The sequence below is a fragment of the Lithobates pipiens genome, unplaced genomic scaffold, assembly GCF_037356315.1.
Source record: "Lithobates pipiens isolate NorthernLeopardFrog02 unplaced genomic scaffold, aLitPip1_a1.2 Scaffold_18, whole genome shotgun sequence".
In the NCBI taxonomy this organism is placed as follows: domain Eukaryota; kingdom Metazoa; phylum Chordata; class Amphibia; order Anura; family Ranidae; genus Lithobates; species Lithobates pipiens.
The window spans coordinates 42,538,807-42,552,144 of NW_027507758.1; the positions used below are offsets into that span (position 1 = coordinate 42,538,807).

At 44.5% G+C, this 13,338-nt stretch overlaps 1 protein-coding gene across 1 annotated transcript in view; it reads right to left on the reverse strand.

Moving 5' to 3' along the window:
- MSH2 (mutS homolog 2) overlaps positions 1–13,338 on the reverse strand; it is a 185,331-nt gene that overhangs the window by 42,442 nt on the left and 129,551 nt on the right. The window contains exons 11-12 of the mRNA XM_077485623.1: positions 12,972–13,069; positions 2,378–2,623 (exon numbers count right to left, since the gene is read on the reverse strand). Of these exons, the coding sequence (XP_077341749.1) occupies positions 2,378–2,623; positions 12,972–13,069 (344 nt within the window). The remainder of the gene's footprint in view (positions 1–2,377; positions 2,624–12,971; positions 13,070–13,338) is intronic.

Sequence of the window (13,338 nt, forward strand, 5' to 3'; positions counted from 1 at the left end):
CTAACGTTAGAAGCAGATTGGCTACCATGCATAGCTGCACCAGATTTTTAACTCTTTGTTTTAGTAAATCAACTCCATTGTGTAAGGCTACCCCCAACTAGTAGACCTGAAAACTACTGGAACCTTATTCTTATTTCCAAATATACCAAAAATTCATGAAATTTTAACCACATGCCCACTAGCACATGACGATATACGTCGGTACAATGACACGGCTCGGCAAATGGGCGTACAGGTACATCCCCTTTAAGAAGCGGCATTGTGGGCATGTGCCACGTGCTCTGTGACATGTACACCGGGTGCCCTCGATTGTGTCACAGAGCGGAAGAATGGAGAAATGCCTTTGTAAACGAGGCATTTCCCCGTTCTGCATAGTGACATGACAGGGATCTACTGCTCCCTGTCATCGGGAGCAGTAGCCCCCCCCCCCCCCAGTTAGAATCCCTCCCTAGGACACACTTAACCCCTTGATTGTCCTCTAGTGCTAAACACCTTCCCTGAGAGTGTCACTTCCACAATAATCCGTGCATTTTTATAGCAAAGTGCATTTTTCTGTCGCCGCTTGAAGACCGGGCCACCGCCAGTTAAAGAGCTGGAAGAAGGAGCGGAGGCCCGGCAAGAAGAACTGAAGAGGGGGACAAGACCCCCGAAGTCGGAAGAAGACCCCCCCCGGGTGGCGGCAAAGAAGAAAGCCGGGCTCCTCCGCTAGTAAAAGAGCTAGCAGAAGATAGTGGAGGAGTCCGGCGAGAAGACCCCCCCCCCCCAAGACGGAAGACGACCCCTGGAGCTGTGCAATAAATTATTTTTAACCCTTGTGTTGTTTTATTTACATTTTTTTCACGAGTGAATGTGTAGGGGTACATTGTACCCCATACTCATTCACATAAGGTGGGGGGGCCGGTATCCGGGGGCCCCCTTATTAGGCTCTGTCCTGCCATTCTGGGGGGGCGCACGCTCTGTCCTGCCATTCTGGGGGGGCGCACGCTCTGTCCTGCCATTCTGGGGGGGGCGCACGCTCTGTCCTGCCATTCTGGGGGGGGCGCACGCTCTGTCCTGCCATTCTGGGGGGGGCGCACGCTCTGTCCTGCCATTCTAGGGGGGGCGCACGCTCTGTCCTGCCATTCTGGGGGGGGCGCACGCTCTGTCCTGCCATTCTGGGGGGGGCGCACGCTCTGTCCTGCCATTCTGGGGGGGGCGCACGCTCTGTCCTGCCATTCTGGGGGCCGCACGCTCTGTCCTGTCATTCTGGGGGCCGCACGCTCTGTCCTGTCATTCTGGGGGCCGCACGCTCTGTCCGTTCATGTTGAGCTGTATATGAGTCCTGACACTATGGGTGGAAGCAAATGGGGCTTATGAGAAGTGGGAGGGGGCAAAAAGGAAGAGTGGGGTCTGGCGCACCCCCCATCCTAAAACTTCACTAGCTGCCACTGAGCAGGCCTCAAGTTTATAGAAGCAGACTCCTTAAATTTTTTTTAAAAATATACATGTCATACTTACCTCCACAGTGCAGTTCGTTTTACACAGAGTTACCCCAATCATCGACTTCTGGGGTCCTCCGGCGGCACTGGTAGCTCCTCCTCGCATCGTATAACCCCCTAGGAGAAGCAGTCTCCCGGGGGGTTACCTTGCGGCCAGCATTCGGTGTCCATAGACTTCAAATGTAGAACTCGGCCCTGCCCACCGCGTCATTGGATTTGATTGACAGCAGCAGGAGCCATTGGATAGATTGATGGCAGCGCAGCCAATCAAGAGTCGAGAGCCCCAAGCAGAGAGGAAGAACGCGTCTCTGGTGGGGGAATACAGGACGGTCACTGACAGAAGTTTTTTCACCTTAATGCATAGAATGCATTAAGGTGAAAAACCATGAGAGTTTTCAACCCCTTTAAATAGGGACATTAATTCTAGTGACAACCAAGACTCCCTCACTTTGGAAGGATGTCTTCTTACTTCCTGTCTTGGATATAGGGAGGGAAGCAAATTGAAATCTCCCCAATGGTGCAGAGATGGCAAAAAAGGAACATGGGTTATAGCCCTATAAAATATGGAATGAAAAAAAGTTTTGCCTATAGTTCTACTTGAAGTCAATTCCCTGGTAAAGAGAAAGAAGTCTTATATAATCGTACAACACTTGTGGTGTCCAAAATTTGAAACATTTAAAAATAAAAAGTTCCACCGGAAAGCCGATATATCCACTCCTCTTAAAAATTGTCAAATGCAGCTCTGGGACATGAGGGGGGAACACGTTTAAATTCACTTTGCTCCACTTTAAAACTGACAATAAATGCAGGACAATGTTTTGGCAAGGTTATATTGAGCTGACGCTTACTGCCAATTGGAAGGCTGTAGAATAGAAATCGGTGAGAATCTGATGGCTTACCAGTGATAATATGGAACATCTGTTTCTCCTTCTCGAATGTTATATCATTGGGAATGAACGCCACATCATCCTGCACTTCGATGCACGGGTGTCTGGCAGATTTCAGCACTATACGTCCCTGTCCCTTCTCCAGGATGATAGGACGAACATATGGTACTGGCGCTCCATTAGAAACAAAGGCAAAGCTGACAATGGCATCTAGCTGGGCTATTACATCATTCAGTGTTTGAATTGGATCCACATAACCTATAAAAACAAAGAAAAATGTTTCATTAAAGTGCATTTTTTTTTTATAAGCAAGCAGCGAGGAAACCTGTCTCTAGAAAACATGGGGGCTTCAAATGGCAAATCCTAGCTTCGTGGCTCTGAAATTGGCCACATGGTTTCAATATTTTGACTGCCCAACCCTGAACAAGTATTGAAAGACTAACTTTAATCAATTTTTTCTGACATGCATACTTGCTCCCATGTTTCAAAGTATTGAAGAAAGTATGTCAGCATGACAGCCAGGAAACTAGAATGTTCGGGTCAGCAATGGCGGCTCTCACATTTCCCTTAGGAAAAGTTAATTTAAAGAGACTACGCGGCTTTGGTCATTAAAGTGAAAGATTCTCTTGTAACAAGCTGCTACTTGATGCTCTTTCCTACTGTAAGCAACCCTCACATCTCATTAGGTCAAAGCTTACACAGATTTAATAGCAACATCTTCCTTCTCATGTGACACCGCTCAACCCTGGAAATTGGCTACTGAAGCCTGAGCACTGTATTGTGGGAAAAGGTCACATTGCTCACCCATACCCAGAAGGACCAGGTTTTTATTGTGGGCTTTGATGGAACAATGTAAGGGCTACAGCCGTAGCTAAGGGGTTGATCTTACAAAACCTTCTGTTTAAAAGACTCTGGGCACATTGGTATTTTCCATGGCCCTTTGCTTAATATTAGAGGAAATACACTGCAAAGGGGAAGTCAAGAAGGATGGGCGCCATCTCCCCTCTTTTCCAAACTAGATAGGTTTAATTTATTTTATTAGACTAGATATTAAGCTCTACCTCCCTACAAAGTTTACCCCTTTATGCTTCATAGCCTTTGTATCAAGTCACCATGAGGAGGTTGAGTTGTTGAGTGTGATGACCTGGTACACTTAAAGGCTTGGTTTCCACTGATGTATTCTTCCATGCTGGATGTGCATTTAAACACCTACCCACACTTGAGAACCGGGCTGTTCACATGTCAGTGTTGCTGCTGCAGTGTGGTCAATGATGAGCTGCTTTGTACCCAAATTTCAGAAAATGTATCACATGAAGATGCCATGGGCCACTAACTACAGACCCTTCTCCCACAGTATAGATCCTCCTCCCTCAATATAAACCTACCTCAGTGCAGACCGCCCCACCTCAGTGCAGACCGCCCCACCTCAGTGCAGACCGCCCCACCTCAGTGCAGACCGCCCCACCTCAGTGCAGACCGCCCCACCTCAGTGCAGACCGCCCCACCTCAGTGCAGACAGCCCCACCTCAGTGCAGACAGCCCCACCTCAGTGCAGACAGCCCCACCTCAGTGCAGACAGCCCCACCTCAGTGCAGACAGCCCCACCTCAGTGCAGACAGCCCCACCTCAGTGCAGACAGCCCCCTCTATCAGTACACCCACCCCCTGTGCAGACACCCCCCCCCCCCCTTACAGACCTCAGAACAGCAGTAATCATACACATACAGCGGTGTGTGTCCCTCGAGCTCAGCTCCTCCTCTGTGGATGGAAATAGAGAGGAGGTGGTGGCGGCTTAGTTCCGCTCCGCTGAGGGACACAATACACAGTGCAGCAGGCAGTGCCACTACCCACGGGTGTCACTGGGGTGCGGCCCGCACATGCCTAGCAGTATAATCATTACACATGTGCGTGAACTTCCAAAAGGCAAATGCAAACATTAGCAGCGCTAATTAATCAACATTCAGATCAACATGTAAAAAAAAGTCCTTTGACATGCAAGGAGTATAAAAGCTGTGAGCCTGTTCACAATCTGGGTTGAATGGCAAGAGATTGTTGTTGTAATAATCCCAGTTCCTGTCACCACACCTTGTGATAAAAAGGTGTGAGTCTCTCTCTCTTTTAATCAATAAAAAAAACCTTAATACGTTACACTTCGTTCTAAACTGACAGGCCGGGCAAGGAGAACATCAGAGAAGCAGCCAAGAGGCCCATGGTAACTCTGGAGGAGCTGCAGAGATCCACAGCTCCGGTGGGAAAATCTGTCCACAGGACAACTATTAGTTGTGCACTCCACAAATCTGGCATTTATAGAAGAGTGGCAAGAAGAAAGCCATTGTTGAAAGAAAGCCATAAGAAGTCCCATTTGCAGTTTGCGAGAAGCCATGTGGGGGACACAGCAAACATGTGGAAGAAGGTGCTCTGGTCAGATGAGACCAAAATTTAACTTTTTGGCCTAAAAGCCAAATGCTATGTGTGTCTGAAAATATTGCACATTCCCCTGAACATAGCATACCTACTGTGAAACATGGTGGTGGTATGTTGTGGGGATGCTTTCTTTCAGCAAGGACAGGGAAGTTGATCAGAGTTGATGGGAAGATGGATGGAGCCAAATACAGGGCAAGAAAACCTGTTTGGATCTGCAAAAGTCTTGAGACTGGGGTGGAGGTTCACCTTCCAGCAGAACACTGACCCTAAACATACAGCCAGAGCTACAATGGAATGGGTTTAGATCAAAGTATATTCATGTGTTAGAATGAACGAGGTCAAAATCCAGACCTAAATCCAATTGGGAATCTGTGGCAAGACTTTAAAATTGCTGTTCAGACTCTCCATCCAATCTGACAGAGCTTGAGATATTTTTGCAAAGACGAATAGGCAAACATTTCACTCTCTAGATGTGCAAAGCTGGTAAAGAGACACCCAAAAAAGACTTGCAGCTGTAATTGCAGAGAAGGGTGATTCTACGAGGTAATGAATCAGGGGGGCTGAATACAAAAGCATGCCAAACTTTTCACATATTTAAAAAAAATAATAATAATTTGAAAACCATTTATAATTTTCCTTCCACTTCACAATTATGTGTCACTTTGTGTTGGTCTATCACATAAAATCACAATAAAATACATCTACTTTTTGGATGTAACTTGACAAAATGTGGAAAGTTTCAAGGGGTGTGAATACTTTTTCAAGTCACTGTAACAAGAGCAGGGTCCAATTATACTTAAAATTCACAAAGTAGAGAAACTCATTTGTATGAAAATGCCTTACACAGGCGTAAGGTTAGGAATACAGGGACTAGCATAATATGGCAGAGAAAGGTGGAATTACAGTCTGTAAATGCTGTTCAGACCTGGGTAGGCCAGGCAATCTTGCAGGATTGGAAAACCTTGGATGGTCATCGTGGTATGCAGTCAGATAACTCCAGTTACCATGACCAAGTCCTTAAAGCAGATTCCTTGTTCTCATATGCAAGGATGAGCTCCGGCGTGTTCGCACACCCCCCGTACCGAGCCCGCCAGGAAGTCGGCACAGTGCTGCGCTAATCACAGGCAGCGAGACATTTCCCGATCTCTGCAGCCGCACATCGGGACAATGTCTGACTGCCTGTGATTAGAGCAGCATCGGCTTCCTGGCGGGCTCCGCATGTGGGGTGTGTGAACATGCCGGAGCTCATCCTTACTCATATGCTCCCCCCCCACCACCATGCCAGCACACCACCTTTTCCACTAAAATATATTCCCAAAAATGCAAACCAGCAGTTTTGGCAGCAATTAATGAATGTAGAGCCACTGAGATCAAGCCTGTGAGCGACTTGCTGAGAGGCTGAGCCGAGTGCCGGTCCCGGCTCGTGGGCGAATCACAACTGCATTGTCGCGATCTTGCCTCAGCCTGGAACTGCTCTATGTCAGCCGAGCGAATGAACTGCACTCTGGTGATCCACAGGAGAAGTACAGTGAATCAAGCTTTGGCTGTACTTTAAAGAGGAAGTAAACCCTGATGAGTTTACTTCCTCTTTGATTCCCTGCAAAGGTAAAGCATAATGGACTACTATGCATCGCATAGTAGTCCATTATGTGTCACTTACCTGACACAGGAGCCAGCGAAGTCACCGCTGTCCCCTGTAGTCCGGAGCGCCCATGTTCTCGGTGGGTCTCGCTGCTCTGCCGCTGTCATTCGACGAAGCCGCAATGATGTCACTCCCTTGCATGCGCACGGGAGCCGCCACTTGCGGCATATCGCCGTTGACAGCGGCGTGCTCAGTCTAGGCTTACCTGTAGGTCAAAGTGGTTTGTAAGGGTTTACAACCACTTTAAGGTTAGATTTTTCACATAAACGAAAGTCTCCAGCTAGTCCCGATCATTGATGAGCAAAAGGTACCCCCCCGGTGCAGGGTGAGTAGGCCCCGCCAACATACTTAATGGATCTAAAGTGCTTTAAGAAATACATTCTGTGCTCGGCATCATCCATCTTGTTTGGTTAACCTCCCTGGCGGTATGATTCAGTCTGAAATTAGGTGCTGAAAGCGGTACAATTATTTTGCATGGAAATCTGGCATCTTATTTTGTAGTCTTGTAATTCTTAGGAATAACGCTCTTAAATCTCTTCAAACCAGAGTCTAGCAGACATCCCGGGTATGATAAAGTTTATAATATAATAAAGAATAATAAAAATTATTCAATAATGTAATTAAATCCTAAAACTCTGAAAAGGGGACACATTTTGGTTGCTATGGACAATCTCCAAATTCCAGGCAGAAAAAAAAAACAGTATTTATAATATAAAAGTGCATGCAGGGCACTGCACAGACCACTAGGGACAAAGGGGGTGTGTATTTTGTAATACAGCACTGTAATCTGTAAGATTGCAGTGCTGTGTGTGTTTTGTGTCTTTTTACCTTTTTAAATTTGCCGCCGTTCTCCGCTCCTGTGCGCCGTAACGCCGCAGGGAATGGAGCTCGGCGGCATTCGGCACTGTGAATCGAGTGGAGGACAACTCGATCACACAGCACGGAAGACATCGCTGGATCCAGGGTACAAGGTAAGTAACTCTCCCCATATCCTCCCTGCATCCAGCGATGCGATCCCGAGTCTGGCTCGGGGTTACCGCTCCTATCAGTAAATTCCTAACCCGAGCCAGACTCGGGATTACCGCTAGGGGGGTTAAATGTCAGTCCGACACACACACAGTAGTATCATTCCACACCTTTTAAACCATCTTTACGTCAACGTAAACAGAAGCAGTTGGATCTACCCTGGCTAATAGGGCATTTCCAAAGAACAATCATTCAAGGTGTCCTCTGCTACCCACTAACATAATGATGATCATATGTTGTTGCCAAAATCATTTCTAGCATGCAAGTGTGAATGAATAATAAGTATGATTGACAGAAAATCTCATCTTTACAACGCTCTACACACTGCCTGATCACCCACCCCACACATTTCAATGTGCATAACATCCATTAATGAATTAAAACACCAAACTATTCATTAGGTTTGTTCTCCTGAAGGTCTAGTAGAGCGGCACTCTTGGGAGACGGAGCCCCCAGGTCTACACTGACATCATAATACACAGCTGGAAGGAGATCATTAGTGAAAAAGAACCCACAACTCAATCATTCAGCCAGTTTCCAGCAGAGAAAACACAAACAGATATTCGGCAATTTCTGGCGCGGATAAAGACATTGGAGACACAAAGCTAGTTGTAATTTAACCCAATTTAACACCTGCTGAAATTTCTATCATTACTTAAACGCAGGATAAATCACCCACATGGCAGCGTTAAAGCAGAAATTAACCTAAAAAATAAAACCAGCTGACAGGTAGGGTTTTTAGGACAGAAGAGACCCTATTGGTCCTTTCTGACATAACTATATCTTTCTGCCAATCAGCAGTAACATACACTGAGCCACGAAGGCGCAGCCGAGCTAAGCATACATTTTTACAGACCACTCTGCCGTGATGTGGCCGCCATCAGCACAGCTCTAGAGGGGATCGTTTTTACAGGTAAGTCTGCCATAATGTACGAAAATGCTATCCATACTAGCACTTTACGGCTAACAGCTTCTGGAGGTGTGTATATATATATATATATATATATATATATATATATATATATATATATATATATATATATATATATAAAGGGGGGGGTTAAAGCAGAGTTCCACCCAAAAATGGAACTTCCGCTTTTCGGAATCCCCCGTGTGACATTTGGCTCCTCAGTCTAACACAGGTATTTTGCTCCCACTTCAGGGCATAGATAGCTGAGCCACCCGTGGGTATCGATGCCACTTTTGGCACCTTCTTCCCCCTCCCCCTTGAAGGTGCCAATTAGCACTGTCCAGACAGAGGGTCAGGGGTCCAGCAGCCTCAGACAGTCAGAGGAGAATGAAAACTCCTCCTACAAGCTTTAACCATACACTGATAGAAGTCACAAGACTGCTAATGAGTAAAGGTATTTAGCAGTTTATATTTACTAAAATAATTGCATTTCCATGTTCTGTGAACGCTCAGATATAGTGAATGCAGGCTCCTGGGTCTAGTAAAACCAAGTACTGTAAATTAATGAACTATGACAGCCTGTGCAGCCAATGGCTTCTTGTTCGCAATACACTGCAAAGGAGCTAGTGAGTGCTCTTGTAGTCCATTGATCCCTCCTGTCATTCAGTAACTGTAAGGTATGGGCAGACAGTGTACTGACAGTCTGCAGGATTCAGGCATTGGACCCATGATCTGCTGATCGCAGGTGCAATGCCTTAAAGGCTGAGGAGTGAAAAAAATACACTTTACCTGCAAAAACATCTGCACTCATTTTGTTTGTAAAAGATGAAATTGGCCTTTAAAAAGTTAGAAAACTCTTTAAAATCGACCTATCATGGATATTTTTGAATCACGGCATGCAGAGCTCTCCAAAAACCCTGTCGGATGTCTGGGAAATTTGGTACAAAACATCACAATAGCAGGAAAGAGACGAGGAAAATCAAATGTACACATACTAACAGGCTGAGGGGTACAATAAGTTTAATTACAGAAAAATCACCCCTGTGAACATAAATTGTACACTTTACAATGGCAGAAATACTAGAAGAGAATTCATATCAGGAGTTCAGCATTTCCTGCCCTTAGCACAGTGTGTATGAGAGCCAAGAGAGCAGAACCACCAAAACTTATTTTTTTAGTTTTGGATAAAGAACTCTGTCGGGTTTCACTCCATGTTCCCGATGGGGAGATTTCCTCTCACTTCCTGTCATGTCTTGACACGAGACAAGAGTTATAAAATATTATGGGCAGATGTAAAAACTCCATATATGATGCAGTCTGCTATAAGCATTTACACAACCATTGCTGATTTTCGGAGACTTTTTTTTATTTTTTAACTTTGAAGATTTTTTATTAGTTTTCAACCCATACAGGGATAGAAATTCACATCAACCAAGATTATACCCACATTTAAGTAACAAATTGGTACAGTACATGAAATGTTCACTTTCACCTTATAACATTATGGTTTCTTATGAATACAATAGTATTAGTGATAACAGAGAATTTTTTGTAATATACGTTTATAGGGTCCTAGACTGCACATCTTAAGTCTGGAGTGGATTGCCTATCTCATACAAAGGAAAAAAAAAAAAAAAAAAAAAAAACTACTGATGAGAGCGATCTCCTTGCCCAGGTTGCCAATCTTGATCTAGGAAACCACAGCTGATTTGCTATATTAGGAGAAACCTTTTGGAGAACCTTTTAACTGTTAACTTTTTTATACTGCTAGTAGATCTGTTCTTTTTTTCCCACTTCCTTTAATTCGGTGACAATGCCGTTTGTTCTGCTGCAGTAAAATCACACAGCAATGCTGTCACCCTGTGGATATAGTAATCCTAAATAGACAGCTAGTTTTAAATAAACTTTATTAAGACAAATGCACCAGTTGAAGACATTGAGCATGCTAAAAATGCCTCCAAAAAAACCTAATTGAAGTACATGCACCTGAGAGCTGGACACGGCGGCCTATGCCCCGTACACACGATCAGAAATTCTGCCAGCAAAAGACAGATGAGAGCTTTTGGTCAGAAATTCCGACAGTGTGTGTATGCTCCATCGGACTTTTGCTGGCAGAATTCCATCCAGCCAAAGATTGAGAGCAGGTTCTCTATTTTTCTTTCGGAAAAAGTTCCTATCCGAAAACGCGTTAGTCTTTATGCAATTCGGACGCAAAAAAAAAAATAAAAAAATCACGCATGCTTGGAAACAATTTGACGCATGCTCGGAAGAATTGAATTTCATTTTCTCGGCTCGTCGTAGTGCTGTACGTCACCGCGTTCTTGGCGGTCGAAAGTTCAGAGAACTTGTGTGACCGTGTGTAGGCAAGGCAAGCATGAGCAGAATTCTGTCGGAAAAACTATCCAAGTTTTTTCTGATGGAATTTCTGATCGTACGTATGGGGCATTAGTGTATGTTCATGCTCTCTTTTTGTGGTTTCCCCTCACTGGCGGGTTAGGGATGTCCCTCATTCTAGGCTAGCCCTGGCTCTCCCACTGTCAGGTTCCATGGCAGTGTTAGCGTAGAATGAGGGACATCCTAACCAGTCAGAGAGGAGAAACCACTAAAAGAGCATCAACATATACTAAGGGACTGTGGAGTTACACTTCTGTTTGAGAGATAGAGATACACACACACACACACACACTATAATCCTGAGGAACTGGAGGCAGGAGGATCAGATGTAACCACCTGGGTCTCAGTACTAAATACTGGGGTATAGTTTGCAGGCCTATCTGACAGTCCAAAGATTCTGGTAAGAGTCCTTCTAACTATTGGTGATGGCCCACGTGGTGAATATACACTATACTACCAAAAGTATTGGGACGCCTGCCTTTACACACACTTGAACTTTAATGGTATCCTAGTCTATAAGTGTCAACTCCTCTGGGAAGGCTGTCCACAAGGTTTAGGAGTGTCTCTATGGGAATGTTTGACCATTCTTCCAGAAGCGCATTTGTGAGGTCAGGCACTGATGTTAGATGAGAAGGCCTGGCTCACAGTCTCCTCTCAAATTCATCCCAAAGGTGTTCTATCGAATTGAGGTCAAGACTCTGTACAGGCCAGTCAAGTTCCTCCACCCTAAACTCGCTCATCCATGTCTCTATGGACCTTGGTATGCAAACACGGGTCTATGCAAACATGAGTTTATGCCAACATGTATTTATGCAACATGCATACTTGCATAGATACAAGTATGCATGTGTTTATGCAATATGCATTCATGCAACCAGTTTTCAAGCAGGTACACTGTGCTGCACCTGCCCCACTACCCCCAGAGGCCACTAGAAGACCAGACAGTCGGATTTTTTTTTTCTTTTAAAGAGAAACTGTAAAATACAGACAGACATTCCTGCTGCAGGACCCAGTCATAACATGAGTCAAAACTTAACCCAGCATGGCAGGCTCTGTCATAAAATACCTTCAGGGGCTGGATCCCCCTTAATCTGAAGTCCACTCCCCTGGATGTGTATAGCACCCTGCAGGAAAGCACCCTGGTCAGAACAATGCATGGGGTTCCATTATGCAGGGTCTAGCGCTGTAAGGCTCCATTACAGGCAAACCTCAAGGAATCTTCTCTCCTATCCAATGAGGCTCAGGCACCATCCATTTTGGCTGACAACTTTTTAGAATGGATCCGATTGAAGTCCTTGATTCTCAGTAGAACCGTTCCAGACCTCAAAATATGCTCCAAAAGCACATCAGTGACCACCACCTTACAGACACAAAAAGCAATGTACTTCCTGCATAGGAGGGGTTATATGGGGGAGGGCTTCCTGTTTGATCTACCAGTGTCCACACTCACCTATAGGTGGCGTATAAACCAAATATTTGTGAATATAACCAGCTCTGTGTCCTATGATGTACAATAAAGAAATGTGGTTTGTATTACTATTAGCGTGGCAGAATTGTGTTTATTTTGTTGAGTGTGTCCGATGTCTCTGCCAACAACCTCCTTTGAATATGCCAGCGCGTGTTCCATTTTTTTATGATTAAGGTCTATAAATGAAAATCTACTGCCAAAACACCTAACCTACTTCGTATCTGAATACATACTGTTCTTGGGGGGGAAATAGGTCTATATATTGCCAACCTAAACCTAGCCATACACAGATTTCTGCAAGCTGAACCAACTCAATCTAGCAGATTCCAAGCAAAACTTCCAATGGGGATACAATTTCTGGTGACAACCAGGGATTGCCTCACTTTGGAGGGATTTCCTGTTGTGGGTATGGGACAAGTAGTGAAAGAAAAGCTCCCCAAATGACAAAAATCCTGATAGGGGTTCTAACCCTCCCTTTTTCGATACAAAATAATAATAAAAAAAAAAAAAACACAAACAAAAATAAGTTTTGCATTTAATTCCACTTTAAGGCTGGACAACAACTTCTTCAAACTGGTGCTTTTCCGAGACCTTTTCTATTGTCAGTGGATAACTAGATTTCCTAGCTACGAGAACAGTCAGACAGACTCCTAAATTTTTAATTAAATCTAGGCCCCGAGGCCAGCTTTCTGTAGGAGGTCTCTTCAGTGTATGTGACCTTCACAGCTGCCCCGTGTACTCACCAGCAGAGATGTTGATGATTTCTTTCACAATGGCGTTCTGAGCCTCTTCATACTCCTCTCTGTACCTCATGTATTCCTCACTATATGAGCTCAGCTTGCTGAAAAAAAAAAAAGAAGAAATAAACCCCATTACTTCACAGTATCAGATAAAAAAAATATATAAAAAAAAATTATAAATTATATATACACACTATATATATATATATATATATATATATATACATACACACACACACACACACACACACACACACACACACATTATATATATATATACACACACACACACACACACACACACACTGAGGATTAAAAGGGTTACTAAAACTGAAATGGTTTCTAAGGCGATTTAGAGAATAACATACGC